Source organism: Trematomus bernacchii, unplaced genomic scaffold (genome assembly GCF_902827165.1).
Source record: "Trematomus bernacchii unplaced genomic scaffold, fTreBer1.1, whole genome shotgun sequence".
Classification (NCBI taxonomy): Eukaryota; Metazoa; Chordata; class Actinopteri; order Perciformes; family Nototheniidae; genus Trematomus; species Trematomus bernacchii.
Genome location: NW_022987720.1, coordinates 14847475 through 14875258, shown reverse-complemented (window position 1 = coordinate 14875258; position 27784 = coordinate 14847475). Strand labels below are relative to the sequence as shown.

The 27784-nt window shown below is 41.4% G+C and overlaps 1 protein-coding gene and 1 long non-coding RNA gene across 2 annotated transcripts in view; one reads left to right on the top strand and one right to left on the bottom strand.

Annotated features, from left to right (window-relative positions):
• Positions 1-9032, top strand: part of LOC117493328 — an 81646-nt gene extending 72614 nt beyond the window's left edge. The window contains exon 3 of the long non-coding RNA XR_004556960.1: positions 8990-9032. This is a non-coding gene — a long non-coding RNA (uncharacterized LOC117493328). The remainder of the gene's footprint in view (positions 1-8989) is intronic.
• ngfra (nerve growth factor receptor a (TNFR superfamily, member 16)) overlaps positions 1-21355 on the bottom strand; it is a 29630-nt gene extending 8275 nt beyond the window's left edge. The window contains exons 1-5 of the mRNA XM_034143836.1: positions 20979-21355; positions 18174-18336; positions 10028-10390; positions 1976-2216; positions 448-656 (exon numbers count right to left, since the gene is read on the bottom strand). Coding sequence (XP_033999727.1) covers positions 448-656; positions 1976-2216; positions 10028-10390; positions 18174-18336; positions 20979-21017 — 1015 coding nt within the window. The 5' untranslated portion in view covers positions 21018-21355. The remainder of the gene's footprint in view (positions 1-447; positions 657-1975; positions 2217-10027; positions 10391-18173; positions 18337-20978) is intronic.
• Positions 21356-27784: the final 6429 nt, after the last annotated feature.

Sequence of the window (27784 nt, the reverse complement as noted above, 5' to 3'; positions counted from 1 at the left end):
ATGAAATTCACCTGCCCTTCCATAACATATGTCTTTAGTTAAATGTTGTCCCCAATGCTAAAACATATCATTTAATAGGATTGCATTAGACTGCGCCTGTTCTTAATAAAGTGGAACTCGACTGTTTATCACATAATGGCAAGTGGAACCAGAACGATTTAGTGTTTCTTATCTGAGTCGAGGGTCTAGGAACAGGCGGTGCTTTATATTTAAAAAAAAATGTAAGACCATGAGTCAAATGTGTGCTTGAATTCACTTGACTTGACAAAACTCCAAAAGAAATGCCTAAAAAATACATTTAGTACAACCACTAAACCTGATACACTACCTATGTTATATTGGATTTTCGTCCAGCCTTATAATGTATTTTTCGCATCGTGAAAATAATGACGTACTGCTGTTAATCACTAAACTAAACACTAAAACACGAGTTTGTTCCAGTCTTACCTATTTGTTCCTGTGTGCCTGAGTGTGAAGGCTGGGCCTGGACCTCAGCCTGGGCCTGGAGCTGCTGCTGCTGCTGCTCCTGCAGACTCTGGCTGTCCACTGAGATGCCGCTGTCGCTGTGCAGCTTCTCTCCCTCCGGAGTCACCATCTGGTTGTTGGTAGCTGCACGGTTATTAGCTGCCTGCTTGTTCTGCTTGCAGCTATTCCACCTGGGGAGAAGTGGCAGGTCAGAGGAAGATTACCATCGGCTCAATATGATACTGTCATGTGATCCAATCTGAGTTTAGACTTTTGGATTTCACAGCCATTATAACCTATAAAATAATACCTAATAAGTTCAAACAGCACTTGAAATGTCCTAAAACTGATTTAGGTAGTGTTCGGGTAACTAAAATATGTAGTGGCAAATCCCTCATGACGTTATTACTTTCTAAGCTTTTTCCAAGGGAGCAGTTAAATACATTAGCTTGATGGGTTTCAGATTGCATAAAAAAAAGACTTGAATTTTTTACACATCCACATTTAAATATAAAGAGCGTATTTAAGACCCTTTTTAACAAGTTAAAAGGTCAGCTTGAAAAAGTGCAAAGTCAAGATGAAGACTTAGTTTTCGACCAACTAATGCAGCTGATGGTAGCAATTTTAGCTAGCTTACTATACAATCAAAGTTGAAAAACCAGTAGTCGCCCACTATAATAAAGAAGCTGCTTTTGTCTACTTCTATCATAAATCAGGAACTTACTGTTTGAGAAATCTCTATGAATTTAATTAGCATAATATCCTTATCATTGTAAACTGCTTATAATATGTGCTGCGTATTTGCCTCCAAATGAAAAACTATAAAAAGATGCTTGTTAGTCGTTCCAAAAACATGAACAAGCTTTACAATTCTCTACTGGCGCTTCTCTTTAGAGGATAGATGCCTGTGGATCAATGATTAAAATATTCATGAGATATTGAGTGTAACAGTTAACACCTCTAAGTGTTTACTACAGGTGTTAAAGTTTTCACATAATTTGCAGTCAGTTTTCTTCATGATGACGAGAACCTGAAGATTATTAGCCAGATGTGTGCGTTACTCCACCAGTAAATCTGGCACTCAGATTTCTCCTGGTTGGCACTTCCTAAACAATCGATGCCACTAATGAGCTTGTTTACTTGTTTCAGACGTGGTTTCAGCCCGGGCTTGTGTCTGTCTGTATGAGTGCTTGCATGTGTGGTTGCATGTTTGTGTTTGTGACCTCTGTAATGCATTAACTCCTTCCTTTTTTTTTTTAGAAAACCCATTGTGGAGTGATTCTGTGAAAGTGGGTCAAAAGCTCTTAGACCATGGCAGGCCTGAATATTTCAACAGGCACCTAACTGACATTTATTTAGCCTGAGGCCACATCTGTTAGTTTGTCCAACACCACTATCTCCATCACCCTCTATGTCCTATTTTATATTGTGGCTGGGGTGCAAAACAGAAGTGTGCTAATGTCCATTACCACAACGCGGCTTTTCATCTAGTTCTTTTCAACCAACTGACCTCTTAAAAACAATGTAGGCAACAAGGCCAACCACCACGGCCGCCAGGATGGAGCAGTAGATGGGAATGAGGTTTTCGTTGAGTCCGTGGCCGAGGAAGCGAGGAGAGCCGGCGCTGGACGTGGTCGACTCTCCTCCTGGCATCGGGCTCTCGGAGCCACCGGGTGGGAAGAAATTTGTGAATGAGGGTGGAGACAGGTCCATATCGGAGGTAGTAGTAGCATATGTTGGCATCAGAGGATCTGTGTGGGAAAAAGAAAGCATCTGTGAGAAAAGAAACATGTTTAAATACGATTTAAAAAGAAATGGAATGAGGTGTTAAGCCACGCCAGTAGCTCTGTTATGCTTCTCCCCTGGATCAAAACAGCCGTATCCGATCTTATAATTATACATATTCAATTCTAGTTTTAGTCATTTAATGGACCAAACGATTGAAAGAAAAAAATATTGGCGGATTAATTGATAATGGAAATAATCTTTAGTTGCAGCTTTAAATTACAGTAGATTTTCTCCTTTGGAACTTGAACGTCCGTGTTACATTTTATTGTATTTAAATTGCTTTTAAGTAGAGCGAAGCAGTTCTTAGGATTCATCCTCTGGGGACCATGAATGTCTGTAAAAATGGTGACAATGATGAAGGAATATGTTAAAACTTGTACCTGATAAGTCAAGGCAATATTAGGATTTCTCCTCTTGGAACAGTGAATACATGAAATAAATGTTCGCCCACACGGTAGTTGTTAAGTTCTATTTCAGGCTTAGCAAGGCGAAATACTTTCGTATCTTCTCTGAGTACTTGTTTGTTCGAATTTTAGTCACCATGTCCCCAACCAGATGTCTGATACAGTGCGCACAAGCAGCAGCTGTTTCTGATAGACAGATGGGTTCTGGCTGAGTTGCTGTGAGCAGAAATAAAAAGGAATGTTCCTCGAGAAGGGGGGCAAATATCTGTCACCCACCAGCCCGCCCCACACCAGGCCGGGCCCTGCACGCCAGGTCTCTCTTCCCCACGTCACCATCTATGTGATCTCTGCACATTGCATGACATTAAGGCCATATGGATCCGCGTAGAACAAGGTCTGGGCTTTAGGGAGGTCATCCTTTTGAGTGTAGCCTCTGCTGGGGCCAGAGAGGCTCTGTGCTACTGGGTGGGTCTGGTTTCTATCAGAGAAAAGCCTGGAAAGAAGAGTCATTTTCATAAATTGAACTATTTCCTCTTCCTTTGTGGGCTCCATTAATAATTCAGTGTAATTTCCTATGTTGCGGCAGCACTGTGCCCACTCTGATGGGCCAGAATTCAAATAAAAACACCCTCAAAAACAAGACCTGTCATCTTAAACTTTTTGTTTTAAAAGTGCTATGACTAAGACTGAAGTAGTTCTGTCAGGTCGTAGAAAGGCTAAAGCAGTCCGCAGATGATTCCCTCCATGTCCAGCCAAAACCAAAACTCCTCTGAGCTCAGCAGCCTGGTGGCGATGGAGAACGTGCATCCTGGTTCAGATCTGAGCACGTATCATTTCCAGCAGAACCTCGGCTGCTCCTCATTCGCCTCAAACCGACACTCACAGCATTAACCCGGCGGGACCCCTGAGGCTTCCTTCAAGGCCAAACAGTGGGACGCAATACCCCCAATTCTTTAGGGGTTGTCCTACTTTACAATTGTTTCCTTTTTTAGGGGTTTAACTTTACCGTGATTGATAAACCCAATCTGTTATTACATTGAGTAAATCAGACTACCAACTGGTCGCCATGTATTGCAACTAGATTTCAGTTCAGATTACCAATGATATTTACTTACTATACATCATGGCAGCAAGGCTAGCCCTGCAGAGCTATTCATTTTAACTGCCTATACTCTTATTCACTCTAGGTGCATGAGATGAAATATTTGCTGCTCACAGGAATGAAAAATTACATTTGAATAATTCAACAACTGTGTGTCTTTCTAGAAACAATGTCCTGGTTACTCTTGATAACCCACAGACCTCACTGTCATCAAGTTTTCATTGGGATGTTGCTTTGAATTGTTGTCATGTCATTTGTATTGCTTTAAGCATGCTAAATGTTTGTGCTTAGCAGAAAAACAAATAATCTGCTCGAACACAAACAGGGTATTCCGTATGGTTTTTGCGGGTTAAAGATAAGGAAGTCATTTCTGTGACCAGTGATGTGGTCAGATGACAGGAACGAGAGTTTTAGTAGACCACCGTGCGTAAAGGCTGTCTACACATATATTCTTTTTTTCACTGACATGGCGTAGTCCAGTTTCTCCACATTGATTTGATGCATAATTTAGACACAGTTACTCCCTTTAATAGTCCAATGGGACCTTGATGGGCATCTTATGTCTACATATTTAAAAAACCTCTGCTGGGCGTTACGAGGCCACGTTGGTCTCTCAGTCTGCAGGGTGATGACGGGGCATTCGTGCCTCCTGGGGAGGATTGGTTTACTGAAATGGTAGAAAGCATCTTTCATGTAGAGAAAAAATACAGCACATGTGCAGGCCATACTTAGAAACACAGAAAAAATGCAGATGCCTATTTTAAGCGGTGCTATTGATTCGGATCCTTCTAAAAGGAGGGTGGAGGTGTCTGTATTACATGCATTTCTTGACCTTTCCCGGGATGTAGTCAGGTTTCCTCCGCTCTGCCATTCATCATTCAGCTAATGCAGGCCTGGCTAATGTTATTAGCAATGCAACACGAGCTCGCAAATAGGATAAATGGAAATGGAAAGGTGTGAAAGTGAGTGAAAGTGTGCAGACTGCCTTGCATTATATACAGTTTGTCAATGAAGCCTTTCCTTTTCCGAACTGAGCTATCATTCATCCTGCACTGTGAGTGCCTTTCTTTGGTGCAATGAATGTTCTCTTCATGCAGATGTTTAAACACATCAGTCGCACCTCGGGACTCGCAGTAAATTGTCTTTCTCAGTGTGAGCCGGGATGAAAGCTCTCCTGGGAGTCTGCTTCACATAACAGTGACTCAACACAAAGCTACAGCTTAACTACAGTATACTACCTATTTATTGTAACTCTCCCTCTTTCCCTCAATATCTCCTGGCTGATGTAGAAAACACAACTGGCTTTAAACCAAAGGACAGACCTGGTGCTCCAGAGGCTGCATACCTCAGCTGGAACAGAATGGGAGCTTAAAGGCAGCGGTATAGCTATAACAATTTCATTTTGGCTTCAGTGGGTTTAAAACACTCATGAAACAAAACTAAAGCTAGCCCCGGGTTTAACGAGCGTGGGGCTGTGTGTGCAGGGAAATGTGTTTATTAGCGGGGTGTGGACGAGAGGAGGAGAGAAACATTTTAATTTTTATGAGACATCGAGGTCTTTATCGTGAAGTTAACCCCAGGGTTTTGTGCAGAGGTTGGTGTCTTGTCTTCCGCCAGTTCAGGGTGGAGATGAGCAGCTATCAGGCGCAGCACATGCACAATGACCTCTTTGTCAGCCGCCAAACACTCCCCCTCTCTCAGCTCTGCTTCTATGTCAATCTTCCTCTGTGCTTGTCGCCGGACGTCCACACATCCATCACACACACATACTACAAATTATTCAAGTGAGCGCTCTGTCTTCTATTAGGGAGGGTTAATAGGGAGAGCGGAGGGGAGGGCAGACAGAGAGGCAGAGTGTTAGGGGAGAGTGAGGAGGGGGTGCAGATGAACAGAGGAGCTGCTGTAAAGTGCTCTGATTAGCAGGAGTAATTATACTGCAGCGGTGAAGGCGCTGAATGCACACTGGCCACCTTCCACCACTCGAGGGCCACTGTGGGAAGAGATAGAGAAGTGAAAGGAGAAGGGGGAACGTGATGAGCACGGTAAAAAAAAGGGAATAAAAGTCTGGCGCTATCAGTTTTTTTAATCTTTCCCTCTCTCATTGTTTCGAGGACAAACATTTGAACAGACCCTCAGCACGTCAATGCAAATATTCTCAACTGGAGACTGAACAGCATGTTTTTGGAAGTGCTCCGCAGAGGCAAAGCGGACATAGACCTTTGCTAAAAGACCCGGAAGGTGTTTTCAATTTCTGATCAAAGAGGTTCACACATGTGCGGGGTCCGGAGTTTAAGGGAAAATGTACAAGTTGCAGCCACTTGGCAGGAGGAAGAGTGTGTGTGTGCGGAGTTAGCCCGCTTTCAGCTGTATCGATTTTGGATGCTCATAATGTGTGTGTGTGTGTGTGTGTGTGTGTGTGTGTGTGTGTGTGTGTGTGTGTGTGTGTGTGTGTGTGTGTGTGTGTGTGTGTGTGTGTGTGTGTGTGTGTGTGTGTGTGTGTGTGTGTGTGTGTGTGTGTGTGTGTGTGTGTGTGTGTGTGTGTGTGTGTGTGTGTGTGTGTGTGTGTGTGTGTGTGTGTGTGTGTGTGTGTGTGTGTGTTGTGTGTGTGTGTGTGTGTGTGTGTGTGTGTGTGTGTGTGTGTGTGTGTGTGTGTGTGTGTGTGTGTGTGTGTGTGTGTGTCCTCCAGTCAAGTGTGGGTGTCCATAGAGGTCATTCAGCGAAACCTGAGCGTTGGCAGAAGAAATCCCAGTACACAAATCGACCCTCAGCATACTGTAGAATACCAGCACAGCACATCTGCTGCAGCTCTGCCCCTCTCTCTTTCTCTCAGTCTATCTCTGTCATTGTGTAATGTAATTGACACTTGGTGACAGCTGGATATTAAATGGGGATTTAGGTTTTTGAAAATATTCCAATCATATATTTTTTCCACACACAAAAGAAAGAGAGACAGCGGGATAGAATTTGCATTTTTCTTTTGTGACATTGCAAAACAGGCAAACAAAATGAGACTCTCAGCTTCCTGTTTGCATCAGAACACATATCTGTATGCATCGTAGACCACCATGCAAGGCCTGGAACCATCATCAGCTCCACATGTGACTGCAGCTTTACCCACAAGCCCACTGGTGCTTTGTGACAGGGCTCTCCTTTCAAACAGACGAAAGGTCACTTATCGTGCCATCTCCAGTGGCTACCATCTCTGCCGCTACATTACTAACGTTTAGGACAAGATGGGTCAAAGGTGGGACCAGCTGCATGGGTGGGCACTAAATGGGCAGCATTGTGGTCTACTGTACATCAGATATGTCTAGAATAAAGTCGATATTCTGCTGTGTTTTAGGGGGTATAGAGTCCAGTTTGTCAGTCTTATCGCATTACAGTCTTCAGAGTTGACACGGCTTCCTCATTGACTAGTCTACATTACCGTACTGCAGGAATGAGGGTTTATTTTCTCAAGACTGTACATTTTACTCTATAATCAAAACCAACAAGGCAGAACTTTGAGAACTCTTGTTTTGTTTTTCTTCAACTTTCCACTTTTACTGGAAATTGCTAACAGGAGTAAGATTCTACAGCTTTGTTAGAAGCTGTGAGGCTGTGCTTTGGCATTTGGTGCTACGTGGTAAATGCTATATCAGCATACTCAAATGCCCACAGTGTCAAATGTGGCACTGTTTAGCAGGCAAAACTATACTAAACTAAACTATGGATTAGACTAAACTATTGGGCAAGAATTGGTAAAAAAGCAATCAATTTTGACCTGATGAAGGCGCTAAAAACAAGTTATTACAATTCATACTTATTGTGACATGAATGCAATCCTTCCAATGTAAGAACTTCATTCTGGAAGACACAGGTGGACGGACTAAAAGCCTGATATTACCATCAGTCATCATTATGGCTAAAAACTGCTTGAAAAATGTCTCCGTTTTCACTGGAAGAAAATCCCCTTTCTTTATTCCGTTTTGTGACATCTCCCTGTCAATAAGGAATCCAGCAGATTCCTGACATGGTGACACACTATTTGAAAGTAGGAGAGCCAAGCAAGAGCCACTATTGAATTGCTTGTTTGTGTTCAAAATCACTGTGATGATTTATTGATATTGAAAGTGTAGCGCCTTTGATGGGGTTTGGTACACGTGGAAGGAGAGGTGTTAAGTCATCGTCTGTTATTAGCCTTTCTTCCACCTCATCTCCCACTCCTGCTCTTATCTTTCCTCGTCCATTTCTCCACTGCCTGTCAGTGCTATTACAGTCTATTAAAAGAGGAATTTACACCCTACATAACACATCCTCTGCACTACAACAGGGTGTTGACAGATTTTGAGGTTCATTAACTTGCTGGATCCAAATACCTGCCAGCGCCTGAGTTCCTCAAATCCCAAGGAAGTCAGGCTTAGAATGACAAATGTTGTAGCTCCATTAAAAATCCTAACATGAAAATTAGAAGCCTCTATTAAGATGTTCATTTAAAAATTATAACACGCACAGGAAATCGATAAATGCCCTGCATTAGCAAATGCTCCTGCCTTCTGAGAAGCATTTTAATCATACCACAAAGTGCCTCTTTGGTCTATGTTTGCATAACAAAACCTCACATTTAAAGAGAGAGCTTTTATATGGAAAAGATAATGACCACAAACCTCTGAAATTATAGTTGGTTTTCAAGTGCTGAAGATACCAAGCCTAACTTTTCTGTCCTCCCCTATCTAATATGGCTTCAAGAAAGATACCAGATTTCTATCAAGGAAACCGAGAGCAATGCCACCTAAGCCATTTTTACCTCCCAGATTTGTGCCTTGTAGCCCCCTGATGAGGTTCATTTCATGCCTCGTCTGAGCCAAGATTATTTACAACTTTGATGGTCATAAACTGCCTCTACTCTAAAATACAAGCAGCTTGACTCCATGCATGTTACTTTCTGGGAGAGCAGATTATTCATTGTCTCTGTGTTGACACTGCAGCGGTCTTTGACCTTTTAATGCTGAAGTTTTGAACTTCCTGCCATTTCAAAACATGACCAGCCCCGACCTCTGACCCCGCCTGCTCCGGCAGACATGTGGGAGTTACTAGTGGCTGCTCCCAGTGTGATTGAGACATACAGTAAATGATGACTCCAACACCGCTTTCAAATGATCTGATCAGCCGCTGTGAAGCATGTGCTCTGATATTGTTCTCATTTCAAAGATGCTTTCACACCTAGCCCACATGTGCTTGTTTGTTTCAGATATTCTTTGGAGAACAGACCAAACAACGACATCAAGACAGCTTCCAGAGAAACAAATACATCAAAAGTAAAAAAAAAGTAAGTAAAGAGGCGTTATTCTAAAATGCTTTTAGAAGGTAACTAGCAATGCTGATTTCATAATGAACTACTTCATCTGTAAAATGTCAGAATTGTGTAAAATGACAAATGTTTACTCATCTCAATTACCTATGCTCAATTCATTTGTTTTCGTCCAACCAACAGTTTCCGAGCTAAAATATGTTTTGCTTTACTGTTTTTTGAATGTCAAATTGATTTTTTCAATCAAATTATCATTTCAGCTATTGTTTACATTTACTTTGTGAGTCTACTTCATGCTGATGATGTACAAAAAATGTTAAAGGTCACATATTATGCAAAATCCACTTTTTCATGTCTTTTATACATAAACATGTGTCCCCTCTGTGTAAAGAGATTCTGAACATGTCAGGAAAAAATATTTTTGTCCTGATCCATTTATATAAAAACCTGTCTGAAAATGAGCTGATCAGATTTTGGCCACTTTGTGATTTCATACGGTTTTTGTGGCTTGTGTAACCATTAGCCAATAACCAACCAAGGTAACCCCCCACCCCCCACCTTATCACCTGAATCTCCTCCTAGAGCACCATTGTGTTCTTTTTAACCAAATATCTCTCAGAGCGGCGTGGGGAGTGGCTCCTTATTTTCATCTAAAGTAACAGACAGAGAATCAGCACTTTTGAAACAGGGCTGAAACAGAGGGGATTATGGGATGCTACAATGCACGATCTGTTTGGTATTTCAAGCCAAACACTTCAGAGACATGTTTTGTATATATCTGAGACCTATAATATATTGATGAAAAACAGTATAATAGGGGACCTTTAAAAGAAAGATTTACCACTCAGTGAAATTAGTTCATGTTTACATCTCTTGATTTTGGTTGGTAATAAGTCAGACAACAATAAATCCAGTTGGTCTGGATGGAGTTAGCTGAAGGAAAGGTGTGAAAGCGACCTGTGTTTGTGGCAGACTTACTATGGCAGACAGAGTCGCCGTTTGGTGTGCACCCCTCCAGCTGTATCTCAGTCTCGTCATCACAGATGGTGCAGGGCAGGCAGGGGTCGAGGGAGCTTTCCCGCTCAGAATAGGTTTCGTCCACACACTCCTCGCAAACCGTGTCGTGCTCGTTTTCGCAGTGTGAATAGACGCCCATGCCAACTAGGCACACCGTACAGGGCATGCACTTTGCAGACACCTTGTCAAAGAAATAGTTGTAGTCGCAGATGCAGACAGCGTCGTTGGAGTCCGTACAGGGCGTCTCCATCCGCATCAGGCCGGTACACTCAGTGCACGGCCTGCACTGCTCTTTGTGGCTGTAGATGTCCGAGAAGGTCTCACCTGCAGATTGGAGGACAGATCGAAGGAGTCGAGACAGAAAAGTGAGAGGGAGGAAACGAGAGAAGGGGCAAAGAGTGAAGGAGATTAGAAGACAGAGAGAGAGAAGGAAATATGGGCAGATAAACAAAGGGATAAACAGTGAGTCTAATGACATGAATCATGTTTACTGCACATTCATTAGAAGGGAGGACACATTGATCCACTGGGCCGTTAGTGATTTGTGCTCCGGGACCAGAAAGGTCCTCTTGTCGGGGAACAAGTCAAAAGCCTGCTGTGCTCATTACTCTATCGATCCCAATGTGTTTGCGCTGTGCTGAGTAAACTGCTTTAATCTCAGCCATGCACACAGAGTAAAGTGCAGGGTCATCGACAGGCTGACGCGCAGATGATAAAGACTTGTATTTAGTGTCCCTAAGCGATCAAGGGGTCATTCTTGTATAGTAAAGGCTTTAGAGAGTGGAACTAGTTGTTATGCCAAAAGGAGTCCATTCGTGACATTGTTGACATATTTTCCTGTAATTCATTCACAGCTAGACTTTGATTAGATTAGAGAATGTTTAATAATGCCCAAAAACGACCTCAAAAATCTCAGTTTGTAGATCGTAGTTCTTGATTTGATTGGTTAATACTTCTGCCTTGTATCATCTTTTAACCTCTTATGAATACACTTTAATAGATTGATTAATCAACTACACAAGGTCAACCCGTTTGTCACGAGTATAATAGATGATAATCTATGGAAGTCTGAGGGGCGTGTTTACTAAGAATGGCGTCTGATTGCAATTATCAAAGTATAAGTGTGATTGAGGCCATCGGTTGGTTCTGAGAGGTAGGAGTCAACCTGAAGGTCTTTGAGTTACCATCAACTCTCTGAGTAATCACGCTGTAACTTTTTGTCGCTATTTGCACTGATCTGTGTGAATTTGAATGTTTATTTGTGCTGAATGTATCCATTTGAACTGAACACTGAAACACCTTTTGCCCAGCAGCACAATTGGGTGCCAAATTATTCTTATCTAATCTTTAGGTTTAGCGACTGCAGAAGCTGCAAAGTGCTTTGTGATTGTCCCTTGAGAACCTGCAGGTATGTGGGCGACTCTGTGAAACTAAACTTAAATGCTTACATTTGTTAACATGATGACACTGATACTGTCATCCCTCTATTTGGAATGTGTAATGTTAATCACCTTCACTATCTTTGGTTGTTTGCATACTAACATTGATGAGAACTTGAGTAGCTTTGCAGCATTTGAGTCATTATGGCACACTAGACTGGACATCATCAAGACTGTGCAATATTTCCCTGCATAACATTTGCTTAATTTTCTGGTATTTCAGTCGGTACCAAAGTGCTATCCAGGCTGAAAAGTATGTTTTAGATCTATTTTGTGCCAAACATTTGTAACACCTTCAAGGTATTTGGACTGCTTGTCTGAACAAATGTTGTTCTACATACTATTGCTAAGAGTTTGTTGTAAAAGAAGGTGGCTTTTTAAATCACTGCATGTGTCCAAAGGCAGTCATTTTAAAGAACAACTCAATTGCAGAGTATTGATTTTCTTTTTTTAAAGGGTTGTGAGAAAAACAGATAGCAGAGCGCAGCTGAGTTGTGGGGAACGGTGTTGAACAGAATGAGATAAAGCTGACTTATCGCCTGCTGCTCTGCACTCACTTCAAACACTTCAGATGTGCTCTCCAGGAAAGTTTGCATCAGGAAGATTCACAAGAGTTCCTCCATGGGGAAGAGATGGCCGCAAATTAGATTAATCCTGGGCTGAGAGTTCTTAGTAATATATTAATATTGCATGTCCATATATAGAATAATTTTTCGATATAATTGGTTGCCTGCTGAATTATGCATACAGTGAGAGAGGGGAGGGCCTGTGAGTGTGTTTTAGTGGTCGAATGAGAAGGGAGTGGAATAGAGAGGCTGACGGGAAAATAAATCTACCGCTCAGATTCACTACAGAGGCTGCTTCACTGTTCTCCAAATCCCATTTAACTTTTTTGTGGCGTGTAAGAGCTGCTGTTCAGAAAGAAATCATGTGTTATTCCCTGCGAAAACGTAAGTAGTGGTGGCAAAGTGCAGCAGGGAGTTTAGCATCCATTCATCCAAAGTTTCACAATATGAGAACATGTAACCCTGACTGCTAAAGATTACTAAGAAATTGCATTCTCTATGATGTTCAAGGTTTCAAGGTGAGTAAATAAAGTGAGTATGTGGAATAGTGCAGTACGAGTCTATATACAAGTTATTGGAATGATATATATTAGATATTAGATATATATTACTGAGTAGCAGATGAATGTTTTGAAATTGTTTCAGCAGTTCAATTGTTTAACAGTCTTAACAGTTTAACAGTCTCACTGCCCGCGGGAAGCAACTGCCTCCGAATCTTTTTGTTTTTGCCAGGATGCTGCGGTAACGTCTGCTGCCAGGAAAAAAAACATGTTGTCACAGATTACGGCCGCAGTTTTTAACCCATGGTTGATTTTGCAAATTGAAAATAAAACAAAAAAAATAGTTTTGTTTAGGTTAAATCAATTAGGTAAACGCTCCGTCTTAAAGTTAAATGAATCTTTGGGACTTGGTGTAACTGTAAATAAAGCCGCATGACTGTGTGGACGTTTGAGACTTTTTGGCACAGCTCTTATCAGCATATGCATATGCCTGGGTGTGTTTCTGTTTGTGTGCGCGTGTGAGTGTAGGTGCGCGTGTGTGTGTTTTTCATTGGAAGTACTTAGTGCGAGTCGTGTTGAGAAACAGCATATTGTCAGTGTGAAAAGCCCTGCAGCAATGTCCCAGCACTTGCTCTGCGTTGCTCTGGCAAGTAAACGCTGGCACAGACTGGAGCTCTGAACACCTTGTAAACAGCAGCAGGACTAAGAAGCATACGCTGAATCTGTCACATTACACAGGCAGACGCAAAGGAGAAGACGGAGGTTATCATGTAAAGACAGGTAGGGAGGAAGTAGACCAATTTTCCTCAAATAAATCTCGTGACTGTTAGACTCGGCGCCTGTGAGGGTGGTCCAACCCGAGTCCAAAAACATGATTTAGAGATCAAAGTGTTTGACGTACGACTGGAAGTGGAAGGGTCAGGGGAAATGCGGTAGGCAGGGTTGTGGGCGAGTTCAGTTTCCAGACACACACACACACACACACACCATCAGATTCTGTGTTTTTCTCTCTCAACACCCATGCTCTTAGTACTGTCCCGAGGCAGAAGTGATAGAAGAGAGTGACACCGACTGAACGATACGGACAAATAGCAGACCTCGGAGGTGAACGATTATCTGAATTTGTGGGCTTGAAGCCTTTGTTTTTCTTTGCAGTGAGGCTCAACCAGGAAAGCTCTTCTCATTCATTTCAATTATCTCACAGCGCGCTAGCTTCCTTGGCTAATTTTAACCTGCATGCATGAGCCCCTTTCCAGTCCTTGTGTGTGTAAACATGTCTAAATGCGACCATATGCGGCCGGAGGAGTGTGTGCGCGGCGTTTGTATTTTTCCAATGTATGTTTCAGCACTTTCATTTGAAGGCAAAAATAAGAAATCGTTTGAGAATCAGGTGGTGGGTGTCTTCTTTAATAAAATATTATAATTTTTCTAATTGCCCCCAAATGAGTGATGATCAGAGCATCTCAGTTTTCATGTCCGGCAGTAAAAAAGACAACCATTGGTAAAGGTAGATGTGGCTGTGTACGGGGGGAAATGATGCTCTTAAAATGTGCCACTTCAGCCCGTGAAGACCCCCCTCCAAACACTGACTGATGTGCTTTGACCCCATTAGTGTCATCAATAATGTAGCTTTGGACAGCCTTGCACCAATGATCTTCACAATCAGCACTTTAGGTGTAAGCTTTTAGTGGGGATGGCCTTTTCTGACACTCCACTGCACGTCAGGGTCCTTGTTTCAGCGCAGCCACCATTTCCTAGCTGACCCTCTGCTGAGTGTAGATAAATCGTCAACTTTTGGAAGGCTGTGTGACGGCTTTATGGTCTTTTTCAAAATGAAACATATTTGTGTGTAATTATCGCCTGCTTGATTCGTCCACATAGCTTTCCTCCAGATTTGAAACGGGTGTTTTTTACACTTTAAGAAAAGCTATTACTATAGGAGACCGAAAGAGGAAAGGTGTAATTTAACAATCAACAGTTTCTATTTTGCCCTGAGCTGTTGTTTTCATGTTAGGGTGCCAAAAAGGGAAGAAGCTTCCTCTGAAATTGCCACAGAGGACCTGCCAGGGGTAAATCTCCATTTCCCCTTTCTTGATCCCCGTGATCCAACGTTGGAAGAGATTCTTGATGCTTCATCCCTCAACAGACGGGGCTGTGATTCTACTTTCCTGCCTCCTTCAAATCCCCAGTGAGCCTGGTCCAGTCAGCCAGCGAGACTCTTCTTAAACTCTACGCTCACTCACAAGGCTCTGCTTTTTCTCTCCCAGATCTTCAGTCAGTTTGCAGGGCAAGTATTTCTGAATGGATCACTAAGTGAGGCAGGTCCGGTTGTCATGTCTCCCATGACAGCAGAGAAAAGTGGAGGAGACTGATAAATATTTCAGTGCTGCTGACGCTGGCATTCGTCCCGGGCCAGGATCGGGAGGCCATGAAGGGGGGGGAGGGGGGCAGGTTACACCGACAGGAAGTGGGGAATTAAGGGGGGGTCGCGGTAAATAAAGATTCACCCATATTTACCATGAAACAGGATGTGTTGAATTTTACTCTTCAATTATTCATTTCTGCACTTTATACAATGTATTCATAGCTGTAGTTTTCCAGGTAAGGTCTGGGCTTCAGCCTCTAACTTCCATATAAATCCCACTCAGTCTTTTTTTAGTGCCAGTGCTGCTGTGGGCCTCAGGTACTATAGATTTTATCTTCTGAAAATGAAACAATAGTGAAACTGATGAAAATGCATTTGCACCGGAAGTTCAGTGCAACCTCCTGGGTATTTGAGCTTAATTGTTGAGTGTTTATCAGCAGTGAATACCGCTCCTGTACTGCAGAGGAAGATAATTGTTCACTATTAGAGGCACAATAGGCTTTCCAATATGGTTTAATTAGCTGGATCAAATGAGTAAAGATGCGTTCATGTAACAATATGCATGATAAATGAGCAGGTCGAGCTCTTTGGTGCCTGCCTCTCTAATATAATTGTATCCGCTAATACAGACGATGAGTCATAGCAACAGTGAGGAGGGGGGGGAAGCTGTCTGAGAGAAGCGAGTACAGGATGGAGAAAAGAGGAGACACGACTAGAGTTGGTGGGATTCGCTGGTGAGGAGGGGTGGGTGTGAGGGGATGAATGGAAATATTTTTTTTATCAGAACTGCAGTCCGGAGGGCCTTATTATAGGAAAATGGAGTTGTGGTTTACCATATGCATTGTCTGACACTGTTTATGGCAGGAGTTGAAAAGGATTATGACGCGCAAGAAAAAATCCTAATTACGTCAAACCCGAGATGAAGTCCAGGCGTGGTGAAGCTGTGACATGTTTCTCTTCAGACTCCAGGCCCCTTCACTCAACTAATTTCCTGCTCCGGTCTCTCATACGCAACATTTGATGACGACTATTAATCACACTGCTCACTCTCCATCTACTGGTGGGATTGGATTTGTAACGACAGTGATGCAAAACCATGTCCACTGTGTTTTCCTCTTTTAGTTTTTGCATAAAAACCCATTTTGCCAATTTCATGCCTTACTTTCTCTAAAATTGACTTTGTTCGAAATAATTGGTTTACGTGAAATTGACTTGCAGTTCTATTCTATTCTTACCGCTGTGGCACTCTAGATGTAGAGAATTGTCTTTCTGCGCCTGAACTCATTGATGTATCTCTGGAGTTCCACAAGGCAAAGAATAAAAACAACTTTGAGCGGGTAATATCGGCAATACTTGAGATTCTTAATAACATAACACAACACAGAAATAAGCCCCTGTTGTACAAAGAAGTTTACAAATCTAAGAATTATCACATTTTTCTGCGCTAAGAGCACCCCTTCCAACCTGCTAACATTCCTCCAGAATTGGATAATTTCCCTAAAAATGGCATCCAGTTTATATTGGTGTGTTTTGGTGTTAAAAGACTGTTTACGTGCTCCATTTGCTAGTGTTTACATGTGGCCGGTGTGTGAGTGGACTATTGCCATCAATCAATGTTCAAAGGAGAGCACTCTCTAATCGTGTAAACAAGCCTAATTTAGGATTTCTGCTCTGTGTCAGCCACTACAAAGTCTCAAACTAACACAATTAGCTTGTGCTTTCAAAAGGAAAGAAAGGGGTGCTACGTTTGTCTCATCGCAACGCTTCAGCTACTCCTGCTGCAGCGATTCTTGTGACCTATACTTTGACGTTTAGTAAGGCATGCACCAATATCTTAAGGGCACAAAGAGCTGCAGGAATGTGACGCAGAAAGACGCCTGGAATCAAGAAGAACACATTTGTTTTGCAGCATTGGTTTTTCTTCTTCTTCTCTTGGATGTTGCGGTGTTGGCACGTCTCCTAGCTCTTGTCTGTAGAGCGAATGCTAATGGTTCACAGCCTGATCCGAGTTGTGAGCGAACACATTTGGACCCACTTACGAGCGTGAAACATATAAATTCCTGTCTTATTTCTCAGGGCACTCAATAGAGGCAAAACTGACACTTCATACAAATGAATAAATTGGACAATAGGGGGTTTGTTTTGGCTCTAACATTCTTTTTGTTTGGATTTCAGGGCCCCAGCTGTCATTAAAGGCACAGAAAATGAACTTGGATGCATAAATACAGATGATGAAAGGGCAGAATCTTTGCATTAATCCAGTGTGAGCTTGTGTAAAACTGATGATGACATGCGGTTAACATGTGATTAACATCCAGATTGAATGTTATTCTTACGTGAAAATGTTTTCATGTGTTTTCCAAAATGTAATTTTTGTACGAATCTGTAAAGTCACATTTTAGCATGTTGGTGTTAAAGTCATTTCTCTAATCTATGGCGACTGTGGCTGCAAAGGTAGTGTTGTACTCCTCAAATCAGAACATTGTGGGTTCGATGCCAGCCCTTGCAGTCAACATGTCGATGTATCCTCGGTCAAGAGTGTCTCAATATTAGCTTACTTGAGCAACTGGCACATTGCTCTGTACGATGTGAATGGGTGAATGGGCTTGTAAAATGTAAAGCACTTTGAGGGGTTGTAAATACTGGATAAAGCGATGTTTAAATACAGTCCATTTAACATTTACCATTAAAGAGTAAGTTTACCCAAATCAAGGAAATTCATTAACATGTTGATCAGATTGTGAGCAGATTCCATTGGAAACAGCATGGTAACAGAGATTAAAGATGATAAGAGGAAGATTTCGCAATATTTATGGGGAAAGATTTGTTGCTGTTTGCCACAAATGGGGATGGCAGCATAACATTCAGAGGAAGATTGGTCTCAAAACCTCAGAACACAAAACTGAGAACTGATGGTAAACTAAAAACGAATGTTTTGGTGCAAAGAGAGTGACATAATTTCACTTGTTTACGAAGTAAAGAAACATATTTCTAAGATGACCAAATGACGACTAAATTAATTAGTTTTCAATTATAATAAGTCATTAATAAAGAGGTTGTCCCACATTTAATCAGGTCTGTTGTTAAAGCATTACTACTATTGATTGAACTATTTGTTACTACTTGTGAACCCTGTATATACCATACAGGTGTGTATAATCTTTGATTTGATCAGAATGTGCAGTAGATGACAGCCTCATTTTTACCTTGTATAACTTAATAAATATCTGTACTCACTGTCCAAACATTGGGAGCAGACAGTCTGCTTGGCGCCGCATTTCTTCACCACTCCCTCTCCAGGTGGGCACTCCTCGCAGCATTCTCCCCCGGTGGTGTACTGGCCGGAGTCACAGGGGAGCGGCACCGCCCGCTCAGTCTTCGAGGCCAACGCCAACGCCACCTGGCACAGCGGGACAGTACATCAGAGCAGCACTTTCACACACAAAGGGCCACGGTGACTTAATCATACACAGCAAAACAAATTGATGAAAATTACTGCCAGCTGTCCAACCTGTTCCTTAAATCCAGCTGCTATCAGGATTCATCATAAATCATGTTGTCTCCTCCTGTATTAGACACACTTTGAACTGCCCTAATAGCTCCCCTGAAGGCAAATCAGCTCTAATAGTAAACGTATGACACGCTCCATCCCAGGCAATTACCATAATGTCATGTGTGCACAACATTATACACATGCCCGTCCAAATCACTGTCTGAAGGTAAGCATCGGTTTCACATGCATACTACTATACTTGTGAGGACCTTTTTTATGGGAATAATACTTTGCACCTTACTGTTAACATGAACATCACCCCGCCCCACCATTTCTTGATTTTACTTGAGTTTCGTTTTTTTTCTTTGGTCTTTCTTTAACTTTTAGTTCTATTATAAAGTTTACAGTTTATGTCCAACCTGTTTTTTCTACAACAAAAAGTTTGATCTGTTTTCTTTAAACCAGATGATGTATGCGTTTATTAATAAGCTGTCTCAGTCAAGTATCACTAAAGGTCATTATTATTTGCCAGATTTTAAGTTGAACTGTGACCCTTAATGTTAATCTTTTAGCAGCTACATGACAGTAAATCAAGTAATTATATTTAATGTTTTACTTTGTGGGGACATTTTGTAAAAAATGTTTTACCTAAATGGTAGATGAGTCCTGACATGTAATATGAACATATTTCAGTTCCCAGTTGATAGAAGTACACATGGTTTTATTCTATTAAAATGTGCATATCAATTCAAAAGCTGCACATTTTTGATCACCTTAGTACAGACTATAGGAATTTCTCAATACACATACATTTGCTGTAGGGCTGTCTCTCTTCTTGACAGATAAATCCATGCGGTCTCATCTACTCCAGTTATCTCCTCCGCTCTTGTTGCATTTCCTTTCTCTCTGATATAAAAGCCATGCAGCTCTACTGGCAGAAGAACTGAGGCTTGTTCCACTGGTGTGTATGCAACAATGTCAAATAAAAGGAATTCATATCCAGACATTTTAGAACAAAGAGAAAGCTTTATACTGAAACACTTTCATGTCCTGTGGCCCTTATTATGTAACAAGCAAATGCTCATTTCCACTTAATTCACATTTGTTGAGACATCAATTCAATCGTTCTCGCTCCCTCCCTCCCTCTCTCTCTCTCTCTCTCTCTCTTGTCCCTCCCCTTCATCCTCTCTGCTGTCCCTGCTTTCATTCAAAAGCAGATGTACAGCTCTTCTGCTCAACATTTTCTTCTTTCTGTCATCCATTTTAAGTTTTCCTTCTAACTTTACAACCTGTCTAACCAACATTCCTGCAAAAACCTCAGCATTTATTTGAGTATATCATCAGGATTAAAGTAATGCAAAAACAAAGTCTGCATATGTCCAAAACCTCAAGAGAGTTCCTGTATATCTGCAGGAGGGGGGGGGGGGTTTATGTCCCTGAATGCAGCACAGACTCCCTTTCCTGTGACATCTCCCTGGAATATCACTCAGCTCAAACATAGATTAATGTCAAAATCAGCAGGAAATGTGTCCACCAGCAGCAGGAACACGCATCCACGCTCGCAACAACATCGTACGCTGACCCAGCTGCAATACAGTTGGTTTGTACTCTCTCCAATTTCATGGTCAATTTGAGAGTTTATTTCTCAATTTAATTCGAGCAAAGTGCAGCCGACCGTCGCCACCCTTAGAACCAGCTGTCATAACAGAGTGTCGCCTCACATCCAGAGCTGTTCACATGATGACGGAGCTACACAGCCCGATTAGACCAGCTGCTGTGGACATACCAGAGAGCTGGGAGGATGTGCCTCATCACCAACATAATCAACTTTTATCCATTCTCAGAAATGCCTCATGTTTTGAATCAAAATCAGCCAAACAATTAACAGCTCATGTCAGATAAGAACTCAATTAATCAATTTACTTTCAGTAAGCTGCAGCATCTTTATCTTTTTTCATTTTAATATCCCATTTTAGAAGTTAATTGATGCTTTTAAACTCTGGGCCAAGGCGTCTGTCAGCCGACTATTCCTGGAGGTCTGGATGCTACCCAATGTGAAGCAAAAATCTCAATGTTCCAGAAACTAATCCAAGCTTGGCCATCTAACTTTTTCTCCCTGGATGGAAATAAAGAGGGAGGTGTGTGTGGAGCAATATAACCTGGGCATACTGTATGCAAATTAGTTGTTGTTTAGCTACATGCAGCACCTGCACGTTTAGCGCGGGGCAAAAACGGCACATTGGTCCTTTAATTATTTTCCTTTTTTTATGGAAACACAACAGCACAACACTGACACAGTACATACATATTTAAATGGTGTTAATGTAATCATTGAAATAGTCAAAAGAAAATCATAAAAGGGATTATAAGTGAAATGAAGAGTTCTGAAGACAATAAAAACTATTCAAGTCCCGGCAAGATTATTCAATTAATAATACATCAATATTATAAATGTCTGTACAATTAAATGTAAGCACCGTTTAGAAGTATCAGTTAAAGGAAATGTTGGAATGGAAACTCGCGCACGGTTGACGGTGCAGAGTACTCACCAGAGCGCACAGAATCACCAGCGATAAGGTAGGAGTCATCCTGCGTCGCCTGCTGGAGTCACACAGGAGCAGATCTTTGCAGAGAAGGCAGCGCTATGAGGAGGAAGAGGAGGATGAGGAGGAGGAGGAGAAGGAGGAGAGCCGCGCAGCAGGAGAGCTCATTTTATTTCCAACAGCAGAGGGTTTTTATCAATGAGTCCGCACCATTACGCGCCTGTACGGGACCTCGGGAACTGGAGTCAGATGAAGCTGTCGGTGCACCTCTCAGCTCCAGCACCACCAAAGAAGAAGAAGAGGTGGAAGTGGAAGAAGAGACTGTCCTGTCCGAAGTGCTGCTCAGCTGCAAGTGCACTGCGGAGGAGGCGAGAGGAGAGAAGAGTCCACCCTCCAGTTTATTACCCCTGATACTCCTGCAGTAAGACTATACAACCTGATTCTCTCTCTCTCTCTCTCTCTATCTCTCTCTCTCTCTCTCTCTCTCTATCTCTCTCTCTCTCTCTCTCTCTCTCTCTCTCTCTCTCTCTCTCTCTCTCTCTCTCTGTCTCTCTCTCTCTCCCTCTCCCCCCCCCCCCCCCCCCCCAATGCTTTACTCTCACGTGAGGTCTGTGACTCAATGCCAAAGTGACATAAACAATAATTACATTTATTGGAAAAGATCAGCATTAATGTTCTGCACACTTATTTTGTATATACTGTGTAGCCAAAAGTATAGACTGAATAGATTTGTGTACTTCTGGTCTGTAATTGCTGGGTTTCTATTATCTCCTAAAGCTGCAGCATGTACATTAAAGGTGGGGTAGGTAATTTTGGAGAAACCAGCTCGAGATACACTTTTTGTTATATTCCATGGAATGCTCTTAACATCCCGATAGCAATGAATATCTTCAGTGCTTTGACAAAAAATCCATAAAAAAATGTCATCTGTGGAAGCCGTAGTACTGTAAAAAGCACCACCAATCATTTTAGCCTGCCCGGCTAAAATAACTGGATGGCCTACCTGCCTGTCAGCCTTCGTGTGTGTTGGAGGAGGGGCTCTATAAGGAAGTGGCAGATTTTCTCCGGTTGTGTATTTTCAAATTCTAGCGATCTCGAGCCGGTTTATCAAACTTACCTACCCTACCTTTAATATTGTGTGGAAATAGGCTTGGGAAGACGTTTTCCTAATTTGATGTGGAAGAACTTGGACTCGTTTGCAATTATTACACTGTCCACATACTTTAGGCCATACAATGTGTATTCCTTTATTAACTGATCTAATTGTCAATTGTTGACACTGTGCCTAAGGCCGCATACTGTGCCATTGTTGTGCTGGGTGGCATCTTGACGTGTGGTTCTAATATTTCTTACTTCCCCAAATATGTAAATGAGGCAGGTAAAATATTAGAAACACATTTCCATATAATTCACCCCAAAACCAGACCACCACAGTGAACAGCCCCAGAACTTTTCCTGAGAACTGGTTCACCACAAAAACAACCCGAGAAACCTCAAGGACTGCAGGGATAACAGGTGTTTCTATTTTCTCTATTGATCTAACTTTTGTATCCCCCATATCTGATGAATAGGTCGTTCAAAATCTCACTTTTCAAATTAACTTTATGCCTCAATGTTGGTGAAAAACAGATGCTGGTGTGTAGCTAATTACTGAGGAACATCAAAGTAAACATATTTCCATCAGTCATTTGACAAGGAATATTATCACCATGAACCACAAGAGGGCGACTGAGCTGAGCTCAGATCAGCTGCAGATTAACTATGAAGGATGAGGTTGTTCTTCCCCAAAGATAAGTCACTTCTCTGAGGGATATGCACCGTGAAAAGGCTTTATTTTCAAGGATATCTGGTTTCACATGGTTGTGTGATACTGCTACACAATCTAACACTATGTATTAACAGTGGCCTACATTACAACATGGCAATTTATAATTAATTATCCCTGTCAGTGGATGTTCTGTAAATGTGTCTGTGGGGCTTCAGTGTGAGTTTATAGAAATATTATTGTACGTTATCTAACAAAGAAATACATTTACTTTTTAAATGTTATTGTGATGGTTGAAAATCACTCTTCTATTGCTGAACATGTTATTGTTTGAATCCTTTAAGCACTGCCTGCAGCATCACAGATATTTTTTTGTCAAGATGATACTACATTTGGTGACTCCACTCCAAAACCACTAATGCACTTTTAGGCATTGTAATTGTGTTCGATGCTCATTGAGGTACTTAGCCTTTACACTTAAGGAAAAACATTGTTGATGGATATTGATCCAAGACGATGTGACAATGAAGCAGCTGTATACCACCAAAATAAATCACACCTTTGTCTGTGTCCAACCTTTCCCATTCTCCATCTTGTGCAATCCTCCTGACCTCGCTACTTCCATCTTCTCCACACGAGCACCAGCTCAGGGGACGGAGAGGGCCGATGCCCGTGAAGCCGCAGGGTGATTTAGTTTCACTGTTGTAGATCCAAATGCTCTCCAGTATTGATCTAGGGACACGTCAATGTTCCCACTTCCTACATCCTCTTTTGAGATCACCCCTGTAGCACCTTTGTTTCTCCACCATTGTGATGATTCTGACAGCACTCATCAATACACTCTTTGATATTGTATTCACATGTCAAGTCCTGTGGATCCGCTATGTGTTGTCCATGGTCACCACAGCATGAGTAAAGCCACTGCATCACAGAGACTGTGCACGTAGCCAGTGATGGGCTCCAACTAATTTGTCTAATTATTGCTTATAATTAATGTTCACACTCTACAGCCATGTTGTTGATTTAGTTTCAGCCCAACAACAGTGTAACAGAGATGTTCTACAACTCTAGGCTGAAATGTATCCACCCAATAGCCGGAAATAGAAAAATGTCCTCTGAATGTGAGCTCTATAAGTAGCGTTATGGATGTATGGATATGCGCTGACAGGATACATGTATTTTTCTCTGTACATATCACATTTCCGGCCATATGATTGGTCAGCGAAAGGAAATGTCATATAAGCCTGCAAGGTCGCTAATAAAATAAAATCTTGATGAAGATGCTTGCTGCCGGCGGAAGTCGTCACGGTGGACAACTCAAGGGCAGCGACACATGAAATTCACCGGAGCGTGTTTTTTTTTAATTTAGGGAAACGTCTTTTGACTTATCATATGAAAACTATTTTTACACATTGTGTTGCTTCTGTTCATTTCTTCCACCAATGAGGTTGTTTGTGGTTTGGTGTCTTTGCAATTTTTCTTGCAAGCCAATTTGACTATTTTCAGTAATTGGTTTTAAAGAGGCAGGCACTAAAACCATGTTTTAGACGAAGGCTGAATACCGGTATATTCAGAAAGACAGTTTTGCTGTTTGTCAATGTGGGTACAGTTAAAACACTGCTGCAGTGGGTGAGTTTCAACTGAATAGCGTTGTCAAAAATGGAACCCACTGCTGTGCCTTCTACAGAAATGACGACTGCTGCTGGCTAGCAACCTCCATGCTAGTGTTACCAAATCACTGCTCAGTTGACCCAAGAAAACATAGCTTATACTCAAAATCAGTATAGTGGTACATTTATTGAATAGTGAGAAACCATCTTGTATAACTTTTATTTGTATGGTGCTTTCACACTGACCATCCGGGTTTTTCATATTGCACCTCATTTAGCCATACATGTTTTAAACATTCGTGGAAAGGCAGTTGAGACACAGCATGTGAGAAAGCATATCTTCAAAATTAAAGCAAGTTAACGTATTCTACCAGAAACCAATATATACAAGTATGAACCTGAAAAGGAGCATTCTATTAGCCCTTTATGATTGAGAAACGTTCTATCAAATGGGAAAGAAACAGCTGTTTTGAGTTAATGTTTGATGTTTTGTTGACCCATCCATCCACATGAGGACATTGTTACCTATGACACCATTTCCTGATTTCCTTCTTTGCTTACATTACTACTCCTACAGCCACTAGAGGGCTATGTCACGTACTGTAAACGTGTCATTGTGAGCCATTTACTAAATCAAAGACACATTTTTATCTCTGTGATTTTGAATAAACACTGTAGGAATGGGAGGCCTTGACATACTATAACTATTTTCCCATTTCAGAGTATACAATTCAGAATGTGTTCCTTTGATTTAAGCTGCAAACAGTTTCAAATTAAAGTTGAAAGTTGTACATAGGAAAAACAACAAACCTGTGTCACCTTCTAAATACTGCACTATGCTTGTAATCGAATCCCCAAAAAAAACCTCAGACATGACATTTGCATTTAGAAGAATTTACGGTATAGCCTGATTTCTAAGTGGCTTTTCATTGGACTGGTCAATCTAGTTGAATAGTTCCAAAGTATTTCTGCCCATGCATCTAAAGAGAAAACCCACAATCTTGGTTGTCAAGAGATAATATCCAAATGATGATCGATTTTCATAAAACATGGCTTGAGATCTGAAAGAAGCCGGTTAAGTATGGAGAAATGTGTGCTTCTTGATGTATATGAAATGCAGATGTTGTACTGTTTAAACACAGAAAAGTCAAGTCAAGACAAGAGGGTTCAGTGTGACCCTGGTGTGATGTTACAACAGTGCAGTGATTTCTTATCTTCGTGCTGGTCTGGGGACAGATTGGGGCTGATATAAGAGTTGGATAGCCACTGTACTTGGTTATAGCCCAGCATGCATTGAGAGTACTGAGTATTAAGTGCAGAGGGTGCACACCACATGTTTTAAACATTCGCCAAGTAGGGGATAGGACATCACCTGTGACTGGTTACACTTCTAAAAACAAGAATTATAGCTCCCATTCAAAACAGTGGAGGAGATGCATTCACCCTTCACAAATCGCTTTGCAAATGTAAACCACAAAAAGTCCGCTGGATCCGAGCCAGAGCTGCAGGGGAACCCACACTTTTCTCATGACAGGATGTCTTTACGCTGTCATATTCATGGTTATGGTTTTTTCCCCCTTGGTCAACTTTAACTCCCAAAGATTGCATACGTCCAAAATGGTAAGCTTAAATATCAGAGGTTCAAAGAGAAATATAAAAATGTATTTTTAAGCAGATGATCCCGTCATCAGTTAACTGGCCTTGTTAAAGCATTATTACAGGGAGAACAATTGCTTTTATTACTGAAATATGCCCACACATCACATATATTTATGTAAACGGATAATGTAAATGCCAACCACATCATTAAAAAATCCTGATTTATTCTATTTTATCCCAGACTGGCTGCTGAAATCAATGTGTTTGAATATTTGGTCGATTGTATCACTTTCCTGTGGCTTCCCCTACAACAACGTATAGTATTAAGCCTACCATCACAATTTCAGGCTACGTTCTGTTCTAAGACACATTACTGAGCCAATTGTTTTTACCAGCTCTTCTCGCTCTTATACAGTGCTAAGTGAATTAGTGAGGCATAAATTAACTCCCCTGCTAATTACAGTAGGTGAGTGATTAATGACTTCCTCCGAACGGGATAAACCCAATTTCTCTTTGTTATGTCTCTGTTATGTTCACAGGGAGTGTGTGTTCCTGAGAAACAAACCGTCCCCCTGGGTAATGTGTTGCAATGACTCTTGTTTACTGTGCATTCTCACATGCCAGATTGTTCTCTCAGAGTTCAAGAGAAATGTATTGGAAACACTGCTCTGCAGAAAATCAAAGCAAAAAGCAAACATTAGAGACTTTTCATCATGCAGCTTCCCTCTCATCTGTTGTTCTTGGATGTTCAAAGCTTTGTGTCCAGCCATATACTGTCAATGTACATTCCAGAGTGAAGGGGCAGGAGCGCTGACCTGCAGCCAGCAGCTCACGTGGGACGCCAGGTTGGAGGCAGACATCAGGAAGTAAAACAAAGATTTATCTGAGCAAGTTTTAAATACATTTCAATAATGTGGACACCAAGAAACAAAAAAGGAATACATCAGGGAGCAAATTCTTATCAACAGGAAGCAACCAGTAGCTTCTGATTTAATTTAATTTAAATACTATACTGTAGTAGAATATAAACAGACTGAACAATTTTGTTACAAGTATATATGTATATAGTTCTGGATAAGCATCAACATGTGTAAATAAATGTGCTTTATGATGTATTTTTTAGCCATGCTAGCCTCCATATTTGAAAGATTGGAACAAGGACCACACTTAAAAAAAAAAAGAAAGAGAATTCTGCAAAATGTAAGTATTTAATGACTTCTATCTGCAGTCGCTAGACGAGGTACTGTTCACTCATACCAATACGGACACTGATTTAACCAATAATAGTTGGCAATTATTTTTGTCTATCAACTAAGCGATTAATTGGCAAATCATTGCGGCTATATAACTTGATCAGAATTGTCATGTTAGCATGCTGACATTATACATAATTAGCATTGAATCGCTTCAGTAAAGCGTCACTGAATTGCGATGGATGTATTGCCTCTGTCACACAGAGCAGTAACATGCATAGCACCGCTCATGTTTCATGATATATGCGGTCGTTATGGAGACCAGGGTGGATTCTTCAGCTTGATACAGTTCAATTAATGTTTTAGGGCTGAGCAAGCTTAACATTTTTTCCTGATTTACAATATATTCCTATTAACATATGTCGCGTTAAATGGAACATTTATTTTTCCAAACAATAATTTATACTGTAGTAAAACATGTTTACTCCAACACAACTGCACACCAGATCTCCTGGGGTTGTTCCTTATTAGGCATGAGATAAAAGACTGTTTTGCACCAAGCAACACATTTTTATTTCAACTTCCTACATGTGAAATGTGTCCAAAAACACTTATCTCATGCTGAAATAAAAAATAAAGTCCAAA